General features: G+C 38.0%; 1 protein-coding gene across 1 annotated transcript in view; it reads left to right on the top strand.

Annotated features, from left to right (window-relative positions):
- The window catches only part of GALNT2 (polypeptide N-acetylgalactosaminyltransferase 2), a 107,229-nt gene that overhangs the window by 36,307 nt on the left and 51,079 nt on the right, over positions 1-19,843 (top strand). Inside the window, exon 2 of the mRNA XM_083831082.1 lies at positions 16,847-16,937. Within this exon, the coding sequence (XP_083687208.1) occupies positions 16,847-16,937 (91 nt within the window). The remainder of the gene's footprint in view (positions 1-16,846; positions 16,938-19,843) is intronic.

The raw sequence follows: 19,843 nt of genomic DNA, 5'->3' as shown, positions 1-19,843 counted from the left end.
AAACTAGTGGAGTGCAAGGTGGTAATAAAAATCCATTAACATGTAGAAGAAGTGGGCTAAGAAGTCTAAATTACGCAGGAATGAAAAAACGTACTACTTTATCAACTCGGAAGAGCTTAATGCGGGAAGATAAAGGTATAGGTGCATCCCTGTATAAAAGGACATTAAGACGTACAAGGTGCTCTTTGTTATTCATAAGGCTTAAAGTGGGGTTGCCAGAGAATTATTTCTGAATGCTAAATTCACTAGACAAGGCTTGAGTAATTGTTACAAGACTTCGTATCCTAGGCTTAAAAAATCTATTCTGCTCCTTACTTGCAGTGTTGTCAAGGGTATCTCATTAGCACATAAATATAGTTTTGCTGTTCATTAAAACATTTCTGAAAAACAGTGCAAAAGAATGTTTGAAAATCTAAAAACGAAATTGCCTTGTTTGCATTCAGTAATGGTAGCAGCACTGGTTCATAGTCACAGGAGTAAAATGAAACATAAGGCGGAGTCCATACCATCTCAAAGTAAACTGCAGTGTGCAAGTGTGTAAGTTTCTTTGTTTTAAGTTGATTACATAAATACAAGACCTTCCTATGTCCAAAATTAATAATATATATAAATAAAAAGAAACCTCTGTGTACTGTTTCAGGCTGACTGTAACCCACCAATGAACCAAGGCTATTCTCAGTTGTCACTCAGTCGTGCATTTAATAGGATGTTCTTATTATTGTATCTGAAACACACTTAAACTAATAGCCTGATTAAAAAGTAATTTCCTTTGAAAGGTGTTCAGTAACAGAAAACCTATTGCTCCCATTTTAAGTCATGAATTTCAACAAATAGTGTCTTTAGCTACTCAAATATAATTTAAAAACTCTGAAAGTTCTTGTTTATGTCTGACTGTTCATACCTGGCATCTGTGGGAATGGGCCAGTTGCTCTTTTCAGCAACTCCAACTAAGAAAGAGAATTCCCTTGATAGTATTGAAGGCAACTGATACAGAAATAACCACAATAATAATGTTGTGCAACGGGTTTTCTTAAACAACTCAATTCTTGTGCTTATGAAGGGAAACTGTTGTCCAAGATGTGTACCAGCTGCTTTAATCAGGGCCATTTCTCCTTGCACGAGAAGATTTGGAGACTACTTTAGAAACAGTGCTGAGATTATGATAAATTTGTGCCATTGTAACAAATGGTTAACATTGGGCATGTCGCTGATGGCTATTTTCTGAGTGCTTTGCCTTTAGTGTTGATGGTAAAGGCATCACAAGCACAAGAAATCTTAAGATTGGTGGCTGCTGGGTGCATGGCTTTGAAGCAGTAAATGGAAAACAAGTGAATGGTGCTTAGAACTGTTTCAGAACCATGGCCATCCCAAATTATAGTATATAGGATTTTCAGGTGCAGCTATTGCTGACAGGAAGCAACTTCTTTTTATAACACAAGCAGCCAAAAAGTTTGGAGAAAAGAAAGGAGCAGCATTGTGAAATACAGGATCAGAACAGTTTTTGATGTTAGGTTGGGGGAGCAGAGCTGGCAGTGTTCAAAACAGAGGTATAAGAAACCACTCCTGTTTGTATTGCAGCTTGGTTCAGCAGCACATCACCAGTCTGAGCACCAGCAAATTCAACTACAGTTTTAAGGACTGGTTTATCCTCTTAAAGGAAGGAAGTGTAAATGTGTGAGTGAAAAGAATGGGAAAGGGGTGAGGGGAAAGGCTGGAGTCACCAAGCAATATTGCTTGGGGCTGACAAAAAGTACCAGATGCTTGGCTTTTGGAAAGTAGCATTCAGTAGCCAGAGAAGTTAACGTAGGTCTGATGTTCATCCGTCTCCCACCCTGCCATCCCAATCTTTTAGATTTGTGAATGTTTTTAATGCTTGTGGAAGATAAGTATAGTGAATTTTATCTTTCATAATTTTCTTTAGCAGTTCATTTTTTTCAACTTCAATCTCAACATGTGAATAATATCCATCAGCAAAACAGCACACACTTTAAGAGCAGGTGACCTAATCTATGTCTCTATCCCTTATCTATGTTTTCCTGCAAGTGCAAAATAAATGAGTTTTCAAGTGGTGTATGGTTTTTAATAATAAACCTTTTAAAGTTGCTGTTATCTGAAAGGTATGTATCCAGTAGTGGGAATTAAATGTCAAAGAAATACTGGCTTTGAATTGTTACTTGGTGGTTTTGAAGTTTTTCTTCATTTTCTTTAGGATTCTTCTGTATCTGTGTGTATTTGAGCAGTAGTTTTTTAGCTTTTTCCCCCTCCTTCAAGAAAACCCTTTTGATGGACTGTTCCTTTTCTTTACTTCCTTATTCTTTTTCCTCCAACTGCTTTTGAATCTGTTGTTCAATTCAAAATAGACTTCAATATTCCATCTTTGTCAAGTTCTTTGAAACTAGACAAGGTAGTAGATAATGGCAAATCAGATTGACTTGCCCAAAGGAATACCTGCATTGTGAATTGAAATATATGTAACTCCTTGTGGGCTAAGATTACAAAGCCTGATTTCTCCTGTCCTTAGCTTGTAAAATGCTGCTGCACATAGGTCTGTTATCTGTTCTAGTCTAACTGAAATATTAAAAATAGTAAAGCTGCATTTTAGACTGTATCTCAACTATTAATCTAGCTATGTGAGTCAAAAGTTAAAGGATTTTGACAGGTCAGATTCACTCCAGGAGTCTAGAAATAGCTTTTGAATTATTAGTCTGGGTAAATGAGAAGCATGGCTGTGCTCAGTACTACCCCTCTGTTGGATTTTACTCTGTGTTGTGGCTCTGCGTTGGTGCTTTTTTCCAATATAAACAAAACGGAGTGAAAAATTAGACCAGTATGTGTTGTGGGGTTATTAAAATCTGGTGTCTGTACCTTTGGATGTCAAGGCTGGCCGAAAATTTGAAGCCAGAGTCAACTCTACCTTGCACTATTCAAAACAAGTCATTAGGAAGATGGGGCAATACTTGAGAACTTCTGACTCACGTAGCTTTACTCCCTCTGAGTTTGAATAGCTTGTTTATTATTCTATCATCTGCATCATTCAAGTAAAACAAACTGTTCTAGGGCTGGAGAAATACCCAGAAAAGCTGGATATTTGTTTTGCCCTGGAATATCCAGCTTTCAGGCTTGAGATACAGGGTGTCTACAGATAACCTGTTGCTCTCAGGAGTGTTGACATTGAGCCTTGAAGTGAAAGGACTGTCTGATGGAAGTTGATGCTTCAAGTGCCTCCATGTGATGAGGAGTTACAGATAATTTTTTTGGGGGGAAAGGCAGTATATGAAAGAGCAAACCATGCAACTGTTTTGATATCTACATGTAATATCTAACACTTGTTCTCTTCATGTCCCATTGTCTGAACCGTTGGGGCTGAGCAGCTGTTTTAAGTGTTTGTGAAGGATGAGTCTGCTTAAAAATCTACATAAAATGAGATTCTATATAAAACAGAATAAACAGTTTCTACGATCCATTAAAATGGAAAATACAGTCATAACAATCTGACTGCACAGTGTAGTGTTTAGAATTATTTGATGGCTTTTTGTTTTTTTGTGATGAATTGCCTTTGATGAAGTGCCACTGTGTTGGCTAAATTTAGAGCAGTCTCTCACTCCATTATGAAGACAACAACCACCATTTTAGCCAGAAAGAAGGTTGCTGTCCCATAGAGATGATGATATAGTTGGATAGCGATTGGAAAAGAATAGATGAGTGAGTGGAGTTACTACTGTGCAAAACTGAGGACTGCAGTGTATGAGAGCATACATAAAATCTGTTTCAGACTGATGCAAGGAAAGAAAGCATCTCTATCTCAAATCATATTTCACTGAGTATTCTGTGGAATAGCCAATACCAAAATCCTTGATACTCTTCCAGCACGTCAGCTATTTCATTCTGTCAGTTGCCCTGCAGCTTTGACATACAGAACATAAGTGAATAATGATGAGAAATAAGTAATATCCTATTAATGAAACATGAATTCCTTATGGTCATGAGCTGTGCTTGCTTTTATTAAAGGAAAAAAATTTATATTGTTAGCTACTTATTGTATTACCTGACTGTATCTGTACTTAGTTGACCACCAGCGTATGAATGAGTTAGTGTGCTTACATTGGGTAACTCACACATTCATGGCAGTATAGCTACGGCACCACAATGGTCTTCCTACAATATGAAGCCTGATGGTTGCTACAAGCATCTAACTGATGAACTTATTCTTACTGAAACTAATTTGTTATTTGGAGCTGTCTTATTATAAAAACATGTTTTCTTTCTTGAGTATGATGTAGTCCTTACTCCCTGATTTTTAAGCACGTTTCTAATCCACATGACAATGTGCTTTTCAGGAAGGTGAAGACACTCTTGTTTTATGGGCTAAATTCAGAAATGCTGTTATTGCTTGGTTCTAGACAAGTGATATTACTGTATTGAAATTTGCTTTAGTTTTTGTGAAATTTTGTTGTTTCTCCTCATGTTTTTTTTTCTCTGAGTTAATGTATCTCTTAATTTTGTTAGTGCTTTTCTCCTATAAGTAGAATTTCAACTCTTACACTTTCCAGAGGACACTTAAGTTCTTTAGTCTTCTGAATGTAGCTGAAATTATTCTTCAGGATTTCTGCTGCAATTTTGAAAGTGCCTTTGGTCTCTGTGTGTATACAGACACATACATATGAAGTAAGGACAATTTCTCCTCAAATCCTTTTCTTTTTCTGACTTCGGACAAATTTCAGCATGTGCATACAAAGTGAGAGGGAGGAAGAGCTCACTATTGAAAATACTGGGGTATTACATGTGGAGACAGAAGATGGGAGTGACATTTTGCTGCTATCGTTTATATACCATTCATGACTTTCAAAACAGATTATAGCTTTTACTTCATCTTGTGGCATTTGCTAACATTAATACTCCATTTTGAAGTCAGTAGATAAAAAAAAAGTTGTTTGGAGTAACAATCCTTAGAAAAGGGTACTTCATAAAATCCTGCAAAAATGATTTAAATTTAAACTTTGAAAATTTTCTAATAGTTTGAGAATTGTTCAGCAACCTTAAAGTGGAATCTATATTTCCTGTTAAAGTCTTTTGAGTTGTTGAATTCCAAGGCACTTCTTATTGATGGTTTTGAGAGCAGCACAAAAGCTTTTCTGCATTGCACCTGGTTTATCTGTCATGCTTGGATCAGTCTTTAGTTCTGTTTTTTCCCCTCTTAGGTCAGTTTCTATTATAAGGCTTCTTTTGTGGAGTTGGTGTGAGATTTCAGCGGAGAGCGCGCAGTTGGTGACCTCTCCTCTGAGGGATTTGGGATGAATAGGCCTTAACTTGAGCTCCTGGCTTCTGGCTAGGCCTTAACATCCAGGGTGAGCTTTCCTGCCGCTTTTAGAGCGAGATTAACTTCAGTGTGTGCGTACAGCTGAAGCTGGCTTCCAGCTCGCTGCTTTCAAGCGCACAGGATTCTTGGGATACTTCAGTAAAGGGCCCGGCTGTTCCTAAACACCTTCCCGCCAGTCCTGCAAAACTTGTTTTCCTCTTAACAGGTTCGTGCACTGCCAGCTTTGCGTGACACTTGAAGGTTATGTTCTCCCAGGCCCCACAGATGTTAGGTACGCAGTGGAAATTGTGAAGGTTTGCACGCAAGGCCCAAACTGTGTCTGAAGGGCCCTTGTCTATGCCTTAAAGCTGTGAGTCTGTACATGGCTTAAATTTTATTAATAGTGCTTTGTCTGTTTCTTGTAACAGGTTCACACCCAAACTGATCTCATGCTTAGTAGCAGGAAGAAGAAAAAAGGCTTTTTTCCCAACTCATACCTCATTGCAGAATGTTTTTACAAAGGTGTAACGTGGTATGGTTTAGCTCTGTGTTGAGCAGAGATGTAAAGCTTTACACTACCTACTCCAGATACAAATGTTAGTACTAAAGATTGGCAGGAATGATTTGAAAGAAGGATAGATATCCTTTATCACTGTGATTCGTGTTTCTTCCTCCTGAAGCAGGACTCTACCTTTCACACTTGCCGGCTATCTTGTAATAGGCGCTTGTCCCATAGTGGAACTGAGCTATAATTTAGTTGTCCCAAGTGTTTCAGATGAATGGTTTTGTCTAGATCTGGCAAAACTGAGAGATGCTATTGGCATCTGTGCAAATTTTGGATTACGGAACATCTAATGATTAAATGCATTATTGGATGTCACTTATGGGGTGGAATTACTGTCAGAATTTTGGACTACACTAAAGCTACGCTTCCTGTGGGTAGTATATTAGACTTGGGGTTTTTGTTTTGTTTAAATTAGCATCAGTGTTTAACTGTGTAGAGTTTTAATTGTGATGCTAAATGTGCTGTGTCATGTGCCTGGAGTTGCAGAGACTTGTCTGTAAATCCTAATGTTGGGATGAAAGAGGAAAACGCAAAGTTATTGAAGGAAGTTATCTGTCACATGCAAGCTTGTCATAAAGTTACCTTATTAGAGGAGTTACTAAGTAATTTTTCAGACTTCAGGGATTTTTCCCATCTGTTTGTGTTAAAAAGATGCCCATCTTGAAAGATGTTGAAGGAAATGGTTCCCTTGTTCTGTAGTGGCTCAGTTCCCGAACCTAAAGATGGATCTTCTTCCCTCTTTTTAAAAGGGTTCAGATTTTAAGTCAATCTCACTTATTGCCTAAGAAAACAAAAGGAAAGTAAAACCACAGTGCTTTTGCGTGCTATACAAAACATTTGAGACAGCAACTTTAATTCACCCATCTCAGCCTGTCAAGAGTTTGCTTTTATGCCTGTGATAACCTTCTGCTAGGGCTGAGGAAAATATGGTGTAATGTTGTGTTGCTTCATTGCATCGTAGTCCTGCAGATCGGATCCAGCAAAGCACTCAGCCTGTCAAGTGCATCTTCCCCCTTCACCTCCCCCTCCTGGAATAGCTCTCTTGGATCCTGTTTCTGCGTTGTTTTAAGTCACCTTGTTTCCTTTACTACAAACTGCGTGACTGCAAGAGTGGTTTTGCCTTTAGATGTACTTGCATTTCTGATAAATATATGTATATCCTTTTGATCTGTTACGTTTGCAGGTTTAAATATTTATAAAACAAAATTAAGCTGAAAAGTGTTTAGTTCTAATTGCGTTCCTTGTCTGCAGTCTTTACTTCAAGATGTGTGTGAAAGGCATGAGAATTTTCTTCCATTTCTCTTTTCCGCCCCAGCTGTTTTCTGTATTGCAGCTGAGGGATTGCTTACTGCTTCCTTCAGAAATATATAGGAGGAGAATTGGAAATACCTGGGTTATTGAAATAATTGTTATTGGGTTCACACACTGTAAAATGAGTTCTACCAACTTATTCAGTCCTTCACCTTTCTCTCAATTAACAACTTAAGTTTCCTAAACTTCCAGAAAATAAGAGACTTTCTCATGTGCAGAAATACTGAAGTAGAATAGCACATCCATTGCTTTCTATGCTTTTCTCCCCTCTGAAAAAGCTGCTTTTCTTCCCTTTCCCCCCCCCGCCCCGTTCTTCTGAGAGCCTTTCTTGGAGGTAAGAACAAGCAGTGATGAATTGAATTGAACTGAGGATTAGAGACAGGACTTTGAAATGCAGGCTAATTCATCGGGCACTTCTGATATTGTAGAATTAACAAGAGATGGCATTAAATCATGCCTGAACATTTGTTGGAGTAATTGCACATTTTTCTGCTTGAAAGAAGGCAGTGTTTTGAGTAATGTGTGGCTTCATGTTGTAACTAAACTTTTAATCCCTTGTGCTGAAGGTGGTATTCCCGTTACGCTTTTCCCTGCTACCTTGGCTGTACACACCTTCAGCTGCTTCCCATCAATCAAACCAGGTAATTTAGTGGTTGAATTGATGGTTTAAATAAAACCCAACCGATGAAATGCATGGGTACCCCTGTCCTCCTGGCCCTGTTCTGGCCAAAAAGCTCACTGTCAAGTCTGTTGGGTCTGTGGGATTGTTAGCCAGGGATTCAGGCTTATCTGGTTAATTTTTTAGAATGGCTCTAATGCCCACTGTATTTCTTGGATCTGAATCGGAGTACGTATGCTTGCGTTAAGCTACTTGAATGTCCAGACTTCACATCTCGCAGAGCTGTCAAGCGAGAAGCTGAATACGCACAGTAATTCTCAAACGAGCCCAAAGAGCTTTGAGAGCAGCACAGCGAGCAGAAACTGTATCCGCATCAAGCTGTGCCCTACCTTTTCGGGACCTGCGTGGCTGCCTCTTCTACCTTGCCCCTTTCCAGAGGCTGGTCAGTTTTTAAAACAAGTAAATAAATGCTTTGCAAATGTCACAAAGTGCATGGAAAGCAGTAGGCGTGAGACAGGAATACTAAAATTAATGCTGCTGCTGGAGTATATACCTAAAAACAGTTGTTAACCAATACAAGAGACACAGTGGTGACAGAGACCTCCCTGGAGGTGGCCATACCAATGAGATGCTTTCAACAAGTTGGAAATGGGGAAGTTTTATGATGTCTCCTTGACTCTTCATTTTTTTTGTCAGCTTTTTTATGACATATGCTGAGTGATGTGGTATCCAATGTACATGTTTTGAATGATGATGATTTATGATTAATTTATTCCTGGATTTTTTCCCAATCTAGTGCAGCTAAAAGAGCAGTGTAAATGCTCTTGCTGCTATGTGTGTACTTACCATGTAAATCGTGGAATTACGTGTTTGCACTGACATAACCAGTTCAGAATAGAAGGCTGTTTTAAATGTTATTTAAAATGACATTTTTTGGTTATTTTTTTTCTTTCCACTCTCCTTGTGGGAACTAAAATTGAGTGATAAGACTAAATATTTTTCTTGAATTTAAATAATTATTGCAGATGTTTTGTGATGTATTATTTTTGTAGTCTGTAGCTGCTAGTAAAGACCAGTGAGACTTTTATTCCAGATGTGGAAAATTTAACAGGAAACACTGACTAGACAGACCTTTTTGTTTTCTGCTTCTGACCTCCATCCCTGCTTTCCTTTTTAGAGATGGTTCTTCCTTGCTTTCAAAGTTACCGGTGCATTTGAGAATTCACCCTACCATCTATCCCAGTACCCTTAAATGTTTCTCCACCTTTTTTTTCTTGCCTTCCCTGCCATCCATTACACATTTTGCAGCCTTCTGAATTACGAGGATCGATGAATAGTCTTTGTAAAAGCAGCAAAACCTGGTTCCTCTGCAATGTTCCTGTTGCAATAACATTTTCTGTGGTACATGAGGCTTTCCCCTAGCCTCTGCTATTTCTGGGACCAGGTGACAATCGCTTCCACAAGTCGGAGGGAGACTCTGGTTTGCTTTCTGGTCCTTGAGCACTTTACAGCAAGTGCCATTCTTGCTTCTGTCTGTGGTAGGCTGTGCTGAGTATTTTTTGCTTGGTTGGTAGGGCTGCTTTGTGCAGGGGAGATGTGGGCTAGCTGGTTTTATTAGAAGTAGCCTCTGCCAAGAAGATGTGCTCTTATCCAGCCTTAGTTTAAATAAGCAGATGTTTCAGTGAGCAGATATTATTGCCCTTCTCTGACTGTCCTCTGTTGGAGGATCTCTTCAGCTGTAGGTGAAAAAGGCTGTTGAAACTAAAGAAAACAAAGGATGTGATGTGTGTTGTTTTTTTTGTGTGTTCTTCTGTGTTTTTTTATATAGTTATCTTGCCAACTTTGGAAGGCAGGCAATGCTTACTTTCCTTCTACTTTCCTGACAGGTGATAAGATTAACCATTTAGTTTAGACACACATTACTGGGGTCGAAGTCTCTAGGCATAAGAGAGTATGGTTTGTTAGAGATGGATACCTGAATTGTCAAAGCTGTAAGAGTATTGTGTCCTTTTATACCTTTAGGATCAACGTTATGCAACGTCAGATGCTTACAGAAGAATTCACCATTTATTGTAAAACACTATTACAATCAAAAACCGTGTGGCATTTGCCTGCTATTCAATTAATGTAACATATTAAACCAACACAGGGATCTGAAGGATAAAATGTGTTACTTTTAAGCTATCTTCAAATCCATTTGGATTTTTTTCTTTAAAATACAGTGTGAAATACAAAGATCTGCATTCCAACATAGCTATATTTAAAAGCCTATTGCGTGAATAGCCCTACCTGCCCTAACCTGGGGGTTTTCTGTTACTATTGGCTCTTGTCAATGGAGTAAGTTTATAATGCCCAGAGATCTTAAGCGAAGCTGAACAAGAACTTGCAGTTTATCTCGTTTGCTGTACAAATAACTCTGCTGCTGCAAAGTTGGATCGGGCTTTCCCTCAGAGAATATGTATCCATGTATGCCAGAAACTTCAGGGAAAGCATTGTTTTTGTCTAATCCAATCTCAGCTTATAAAATGTCATGTCAGGTTTTATAGTTGTTCTGGTGCTTCAGATATTGCCCGTAAGCACTAAAATATGCGCTTTGTCATAACCGAAGGTAAACTTTACAGATAAGTAGGGCCCAAAGGCATTTAATTTTGTCTGGAGATGACAGGTTATGGTAACAGGCACTTTCAAAATGTTTTGAGTATATTCCCTGAGACTATATCTGAACATATGAGGAGCTATCAAATTATAATTTTGATTACTTTTCCACATTTCTTGAGAATTTAAAATTGCCTTCTTGTATGCATGTGTGGTGCTTGTTTGTGTTTTTTGTTCTCCCTTACTGGAAGCTTCTATTTTTCCTTTGAATATTCAAACGTGTGAAAGAAACATACCTTTGGCAGTAATTTACTTAAACTGTGTAAGGGAATTAGAAGGAAAATTTAATTCTGTGCTGTATTAATTTCAGACGTCACTTCCAACAAATATATTACTTCTAATCAAATTTTTGCAAAGTGTTTTTCTGGTTACTTATGTTTTGCTTCTTGATGTACTTGGACAGGTCTGTTTTACTAATGCTAAGCAACTTGGCAACCACCAACTCGGCATTTGCTTATAAGGTATTTCTTGCCAGTCTTGCCTCTAAGAATCAGTATTCTGGGTGTTTTCAGAGTCTGCTCTGCCGTTTCATGCAAAATGTTTTTTGCTGACAGGGGAAGGCATGGATGCCCATTAATGTAATTACATTAAATTGCTAGAGTGCTTGTCTGGCATGTAGAAAAGCTGGCCCCGTTCTCTCCAGAAAGAGAGACTCGGAGTCATATTTCTTGAGACGTTCCCGTGGAAGGCAGCGCGTCAGTGACCAGCAGATGAGTTCAGCTCTCCTTGCTTAAGTTTCTCCAGGACTGGGAGTAACTGGCACTTCAGAGCCTATTTAGCTATTCTATAAGCATTTAACGCAATGCCTATTTGTAAGCTTGTAAACTGGATTAGGGAAAAGCGAGGCAGATATTAAGCACCAGCAGTAGCAAACAAGATCAGGCTTTGGCTGCATCCATAGCATAGCCGGCTTTGAATCCTTCCCTTAGGTAACTAGCTTCTGCGAGGAGCCTTCATGCCTGGGCTGGGCACCCAAATCCTAGCAGGCACCGAACTGCTGCTATGCCAAGTGGCCCTCTACGAAACATCCAAGTGCTTCTGTGTATCTGGCCCCAAGTGCAGGATCAGAGCACAAGTGTATAAAGTGCCGCGAGGAGTGTCTGCTGCAGCAAGAGCATCTCTTCCAAAATCAACCCATTTGACTGATGTGCGCCGCATGATGCAGAGAAGCCTTATATTAGGCCAGCTGGATCAGATGATACTTTGAAGATGCTGCCAGTATTCAACTTCCTTTTAGAAAATTATCAGTAGAAGAAAATCTGTCTGCAATTGGCCCTTGGCCAACATCTTAAAAGCAAGTACGAAAACAGATATTAAGCCCTAGCATGTATTTTATTCCGTGATGCCACTCTGCTCAGTTACTTTATCCGAGCATATGCTACCGAAGCAAGTAAAACTTCTATTTTATTTTTGCTTAATTCCCTGCTTTGTATTCTGCATGAGCAATGTTGCAGTGTGCTGCTACATGGTGATGAGCATAGGAGTTGGTGTCTTCCGTGTCTGACGTGTTTCAGAGGGTTAGGTGGTGTTATCCTGTGGCGTAGCACTGTGTGTTGGCCCATGAGATGTTCTCATCTGGCTTGCTGCCGTCCTCACGGAGGAGGCAGCGAGCAGCTGTCCTGGTAGTGCTTGGTGTAGTCAGAGCCCCCAGCCATCTCTTGCACCGGGGTGTTGTGTGGTGGGGCCTCAGTGGTAGAAAAGGCTGTTCCTGGGGTCACACCTGGCTCCCAGTTAAGATGTTTCAACCACAAGAGCTTTGCTGAAAAGTGTGTTGACCTGCCACTTGTAAAGGGTGTGATATCTTAATATATCTAGCAATGTTACACCGTGGTACGCGGTTCTCTGGGTGACAGGAAGTCAGTGCAGGATAGAAATCTCTCCTATAATGAGGTTTAATTCCTGACAGTTAAATGTCAAATCCGTGATATGTGAAACTTCATTTTTTTTAAAAAGGTAAGCATAAGTAGGAAAAGCAGTAGTACTTTTTACAGTGGAGTGATACCTAGAGACTTGGATGAGTTTAACGTTTGTTTTTTGTTTTATGCAAAGTGAAATAACAATTGACAAAACACTAATTGCTTTGAAACAGTTTTAAGGAAAACAGTTTTAAGGAATATGGCATTAGATGCAAATAAATGTACCAAAACCAGAAGGGTAAGCAGTCTGGAAGGCCTAAGTAATGGTAGTGAAATTATCCACTAATGTATGTCTGTGTATAATTACAGCTTTCTAAACTAAAATGGCACTCGTCTTAAATTTTGTGTTGAATATGATCATGTCTTGCTGTAGCTGTATAGAAATGCTGTAAAAAGTGAGTTTGAATCTTGTCTAGTGTTTGTATGAGCTACCTCATTCTCCCTCTCCCCTCACCACTCAATGCAGCCTTAAGTGTGCGACTCATCATTTGATGAAGCATTTTCTTGTTTCTTTAAAATAGCTGAGGCTCTGATTCTTGAAACTGGGATTTTCTACTTCACCTTTTTCAAATCTCGAATTCAATCTGCCAGGTTGTCTTATTGGAGTGGATGAGTTGAGCAGGAAAAGAAAAGTGGTAATAGCAAGGCTTATAAACTAATGTGAACCTTTTCTGGCATGCAGAGAGTACAATGGTTTCTGAAAAAAAAAACAGTTGCTGCGTTTTAGTGACTGACTTAAAAAACAAACAAAAAAAAACCCCAACAAACGAAAAACCTCCCAAATTTATTCAGTTTTATCTACCTTCTGTAGTTAAAGCTACTGAGCTATTCTGTTCAATATGTTGAGTAGTAAACACTTTCCTTGTCCTTTTTGCTGAAATGTTATTAATTTAAAAACAAACAACAATTAGCCTTGGGTAGCTAATGTAGATGTCCATTTACCTTAATTTCCGTGGGGAAAAAAATGAAATGTCGTTATGACTTGCATGCTTTAAAAAAGTGGCAAACGTAAATGTACATCATGTTAACTTCTGAGCTGTTGAAATAACAAAGGTATTTAGGTAATTGAATTTAAAATTTAATTGCATTTCAGTTAGGTTTATTTGGTACATACCGGGGTAAGATCTCCCACTGAACGGAGTTGAAAGCTTGCAATTTTTTCTTTTCATAGCCCATCTGGTCCTGAATCAAGAATAATGGGAAACTGTGACATGATGTATAAAACCAACGTATGCCAAATCCCTGACACCTGCAGTATCAATGGAGTGCACCGATCTTGATGTTGCTGTGTGAGTCCTGGCCTGAGAAAGTAACATCACAAATGAGGACCACAAAGATATTACTGTAGTGGTGCCCCACATGCATCTAATGTTTGATTAGCATCTATGCTGTTTGGATAGCTACCCCTTTGTTTTTTCAATAAGCTCAAAATTCTTGTCCGAATGTATTTCCAGCAAACAAAAATGGCTTTAGATTAAAGCCTGATGTTGTCAGCTTTTTTTCTTAGTATGTCAGGAAAATAGTATTTTAAAGTATTAAATACTAACAGCATTAGCAATATTTTAGTATTAGCCTTTTTCTATTTTCTCGTTAAATCCCCTTCTCACACTCCTGATTAGAACTGTGCCTCCCATTGAGCAGTTTCAGTTGCTTTTAATCTTGCCTTAAGCTTAGTTTTGTGTATGAATGAATGCTGTCAGTGCAAGCATTGTTTTCTTCTATCAAGAAGATTACTCGTCAAATGCAAGTGACTTCTGAAGATTACGTTAGAAATCGGTATTTTGTTTCACTCTAAGCAAGCTGAAAAAGCAACTCCTGTGATGATGACAACATAGGAAAGTCATTTGACCATATGTTTTATTTGTGTGCTGCACCAAATTAACATGCTGAAGCAATTTACAGTTAGAAGCAAAGAAACTGGTTGGTCTGGTGTATTTATATCTATGCCTTTAACGTCTGCTTTCTTTTCCTTTTGTGCATTTTGAGTTCTCTCTAAAGGACAAGGTATCTTTTCCCTTAAAAGACATTGGATGTCTACATATACTTTCCAAATGCTTTACTGGGTGAAAGTAATAGAGCATCATTAAAATAGATTTCTTTTGGAGAAGAAAAATACCACAAAACACTAATCTAGGGCGCAGAGATTAGAGATTAATATCCCATACTCTCTTGGACCTGTTCTGTTTGATAGGGAGGCTGAAGATCCAGCAGTCTGTGTTAGGAACTTCCGTTGGCAATGGGTCTCGCCTAAGAAATTCTGCAGATTGTAGCTGAATAGTTATGTAGAAGCCTCAGACTTAAAAGAATTCAAAACTGCATTCAGCTTTTCTAAATTTAACATTTGCCTTTTGTAGTTTGTGTTTAACTCTGGGGGGAGGAAACACCAAACAAGGTGAAAAAACTTGATAACTAATCGTGCTTAATGGCATGTTAAGCATACAAGGAAGGCAGAGATTTCCCCTAAAGACTTAAAGTGGGTGGGGGTGGAAGAAAAGAGAATGAGGAAGCACTCAGTGCCTTTTCTTTAATTTCAGGAAAAATACCTCCATTTTTTTGGTTGCTTAATGGATGTTTTGCATTTATTTTTCAATTTACATAGTTTTGGATGCTTCCCAATAATTTGGGACAGTGAAGAGCTTGGTAGAAATTGGCAAAATTTGACCTTATTATATTGAGAATTGTTTTAAGTGCAGTTGATACTTGCAGTTAATGAATTAAGTGCTTCCATAGCACTGCTACCTTTAAAATGGTGTACCGAGCCAAATAGCAAGTAAAATAAAGCTTTCCAGAACCACAGAAAGCTTTTGTTTCAGTGTGTTGGTGGGGCTTAGAGGACAGTGAAAGATAATTTCCCTCATCAACATGCTGTGATAATTCTCTTGAAATGTGTTTTCTTATTGTCTTAACTTAATTAAAAGAAAAAAAAAAAGCAAGTGTATTGACCTCCACAAGGCCCAATAGCCTGAAACATGGACTACATGATGGGATATAGTATAAGCACCTGGGCATATTCCCTCTCTGATATCCCGAATGCATGATTCTATGAAAAATGTGCATTGGTAGGATTTCATTTTTAACTGAATTAGTGTTTATATGGCTGCTTCTCTAAAAATGATGACCAGTAACAAAACATCAGTATTGAGTTTTGAATGTAAGGCATCATATTTCTAAAATACGGAAACGCAAATATCCAGTGGTGCATACTTAATCTAAGTAGTAACTTCAGCTGGATGGAAAAATTCAGATGTGCCTGTGGAAATGCTATGATTTATGGCTTAAATGTTCTCCAACATGAATTTGGCCAGTTCCAACTACTTGTTATTCTAAAGAATTGTTGGATGTGGCTTAGGAGTTGTGGTGGCAGAGACCATTTGCAATAGACAATTTGTGTACCGTCACCTTGTTCTGGAGGCTTGGGCAGATGGCTACAAACTGTTCTGCTCTGTTTCTAGGTGCACTTAATTGATTACCATAGGCGTAGTATTGTATCTTCTTACATGACTCTATTCATAGCGAAGATGTTGCCTTTAGAGGGGTTGTGCCAATGGAACCATCTTAGAACTGGGACTTCTTCAAGGCAGATGTAGAAAGGGCAACAGAATTTCCTTTGACACATGTCCAAGAGCAGCAAAAGCTGCTGGCACTGAAAACAGTTGGCGAAGCGTAGTGTGCAAATCAGCATACTATTGCTAATTATCTTTTTTTAAAAAAAGTTACCCTCTTCTCAACTTCATCCAAGTGCATAATATGATATGAATCCAAATTTCTTGACATCTTGTATTTTTGTGGTAATGAGAATACAAGAGCGTGGGTTTTTTCCTGTTGAAAGGAAAATGAGACTTACAGATTGAGAATAAATGTTGGATCCTGGAGAGCGGGTAGGAGAGAAGAAACTTATTAATGCTTTTTCTCAACCCTCTCTAAATGGCTATTACCAATATTACTGGAATAACAAATCCATCAGAGTTGCCTTGAATAAGCTACACTGAAACCAACACATGAAAACTGCAACGTGCAAGTATTTTGGAAGGTTTTTATTCAATCAGAAAGCTGCCACTTTAGTTATAACTGCTAGGTAAACTGACTTTTTTCAGGTAACTTTCGTATTTGGGTTATTCCTTACTGGAAGAAGGCTTTCTTCAGGTCTTAATTTTTGCCTGCCTTGCTCATTTGAGTATTACTCATCAAAACTTTTTTAATTCTATTTTTCCTGGTACATTTCCTTCTTAAATACTAGTTTTTCTTTATCAAGTAAGAATTGTTGCATAAATTAAATGCAAAATCCTATCTTAAACTTTTTGCCTATTTCTACCATTTTTAAAGTAGCAGAGAAAATAACTCTTTTCTCTTCCAAAATGCACGGTTAGCTCTGTTGAACCACATCATAAACTTAAAATCCAGAGACTGTCATTGCTGTTTGCGTTGAAAACACAAAATTATACTAAGGATATTTTTTTAAAGAACATGTGCTTTTTTTTTTTCAGGAGGACCCAAATGACGTTGACCCCAAAAGGAAAGATGTGCATGTCAGTGATGGGGAAGACAAGGCACAAAGTGTGGAGACATTACCTCCAGGTATCGCAGTAAAGTTTGTAATGAAAGATCCGTGGGCACAGAACATTGCTTTATGGCTTTCAAGTAGCTAAGCAGTTCTTTTGATTTCAATCATTCTTTGTAGTTTGGAAATGATAGGATTACTTTAGCAGTATGTATCTCTGTTCTTAAAGCTTCAGCTTCCTTATCTTGCCTGCTTCACTGCTCCTTTGGGCTTTAAGTCATAGAAAGAAATTTACTCTTTGCTAGTACGTTTATATTGCCTTGCAATAGGTTTGAGCTGCTGTAAAAGCCTGTGGTACAAAAGTAGTCCATTTCTCTGTGGAGAATGCTGGCAGGTAACAGACAAGTCACCTTGAAACTGTACTTCTGACTGAAGGTTCAGCCAAGTTTCAGGCTTTTTTGTAGCTTTGTCTAGCATTTGTGGCAGGTTGATTTTTTTTTTTAAGTGTGCTGATGGTGTACCTTATTTTTTCCTCATGCTTGCTCAGTATTTGTTGAATGTTGGCAAATAAACAGAACAACATGTTTTTTGTGTTATTTGAATGAAATGGAGATGAGCTGGGACGGTTAAATGTTAGGGAGTCTTCATTTTGTGTGACTGCTCCCATAAAACTTCTTTTGCAGCTTAACTGCTCCACATCAATGAGATTTAACGGGTGGCTAGAATTGACATACGAAGGAGTGCAGAAATATTGAAATGGATTTGAAAATTTTATACTGTATTCAAAAAAGTTACCATACAGAGAGGGCAATTTACGATCAGATGGCTTTACAACGTTTTAATCTTCTGCAGTTAATCCTTATGTTGGGGTAGGAAACAAATTTGTAAGCCAAACATTTGAAGTGGCATGAGATTTTGAGGAAAGAACTAACCAAAGTAAGCTTTACTTTAAGCAGCTGAAACTTCCATCCCCATAAACATGAGTTTTTTGTTTTACAGTCTTAAAGTTCTGATACAGTATAAGCTGTTTAAATTTCATGGCTTTTTTTTCCTGTAGCATTTGGCTTACTTTGTCTTAGATGCTTTCTGGTGGGGGGGAAACAAGATTCTAGTTATGTATGTATGCTTTTCGTAAAAAAAAAAAAAAAAAAACAAAACAACAAAACAAAAAAAACTTTATGTATGAACTGAGAAATAAATCCATTAAAAAAAAAAGAACTGACTAATATAACTTGGTTTCTGATGGATCATCCCAATTATTTTTTTCCTTAACAGAACTCTCTGCAAATTTATTAAATATTTTCCCTAATACTGGGTTTACAGGTTGGCCAATCTCACACCTTCCAGCTGAGAAGGAAAGTTGTTTCTGGAAGGAAGTATCTTTATTTCTACTTCAATATTTATGTATTCAGAACCAAACCCTTACACGTGTCTTCAAAGACTTTCTATGTTGCCCAAAGTAGCCGTGAGTATTAAAAGAGGTGTGAAGTGTCATAGGTCAAAAGGGAGAGAGATCAGAAGCTGGAAGGTTAGAAGTAAAATTGAGTGTAAAGTAGAACAGGTCAGGACTCCTCTCATTTAATCCATTGATCAGTAGTCTCTTATGACTTGATTTAACAGGCAAGAGAATCATTACTGCAAAGTAGCATGAGAGTCTCTAGGCAAACATCAAAGGCTACACAGAACTTTGCACTCTTAAACCACTGTTTTGATTATTTCCAATCTGCATAGGCAAACTTTTGAATTCATATGGCAGTGGAACTTGGAATTCATACTTCTTCAGATATTTTGTGGGGTGTTTTAAGGCAAAATGAACAAACTTTTGAAGAGGCTTGGTTCAAATCTTTCTTTTCCATTGAGGTTAGGAGACCTGTGGTTTAGGTTTCACCATTATGCAGTCCGGTATCTTTCAGAATTTCTAGAAAGTAAGGAATTATTTATCTTTATCTTTGAAATGGCTTACTATAAAGATTTAACTGCTGTTCTTCTACCTTCTGTACATCAGAGTATATCTATCCTTTGTCATTTGATGACTTTTTTTATATGTTGCAAAATTTTATTTCTTGATTTGTAAAAATGGTATTGTCAGCTTTTGTAGCAAGAAAGACTGACCCTGAACTGTCTCTGTGGATAACTAAAGCAGAACTATATAGCCAATTCTTTTTAGATGGATGTTTTTCAACCTTGAACAAGTAATAATAAGAGTTTCAGCAGTTATTCAACAAGCTCCTTCTGTTTAGTTAACAAAGATCTGGAATCTCTGAATGTCTGAAAGTCAAAATAATCATATTTATATTGAGTATCCTACTGCTTTTAAGCTCCTCTGAGTCAGTGAGAGGGAGCGCAAGCTATTTGTGGAATTTTGTATCTATCTAGTCCTACTCCTTGGTGCCTGCTGCTTGGTCTCATGCAGATTTCTGTTGTGCTTTTTTTCTCTTCTGACTTCAACCTGCTTTTACTGTTATCTGACTTTTCCCTAATAGATCTGATTCATATTCCACACAGTTGACAGGACCTCTGCTGGAGCCAGAGCCAAGCTTTGCATCCTTCCTGCCTTCTGAAGCCAATTTCATTTGTTTTTATATTCTATGGGCTGGCGCCGTTTTTCAGTAAATCTACTGCTATGACACAGTCTCCTTTATTTTTCCTCAAATTTGTTATGTTTTCTGCAATAGCTTTGCATTTGCTGATTTTAAAGTCCTAGGGAATAATAGGTGATACATCTTGAATGATTTTTATCAAGCTCTACTTGGATGGAAATAATACAATAAAATCCACAAAACTAGTACTATTTTCTTTTAAATGCAGCTAATTACAGTTAGTGTAAAAAAAAAAAAGTGCTTCATGTTTAAAACTGACCAGCTTATTAAAAATAATTGCAGAGAATTGCATTATTTTCATTGATTGCCTTCTCCAAGACTCTAGATTTGAGAAATACCTGCTTCTGTCTGTGGACAAAAAAAAGCAGCTTTGCTGGGTTTCA

Source organism: Anser anser (assembly GCF_964211835.1).
Source record: "Anser anser genome assembly, chromosome: 3".
Lineage (NCBI taxonomy): Eukaryota > Metazoa > Chordata > Aves > Anseriformes > Anatidae > Anser > Anser anser.
The sequence above is the reverse complement of the archived record's forward strand: the minus strand, read 5'-3'. Positions and strand labels throughout refer to the sequence as shown.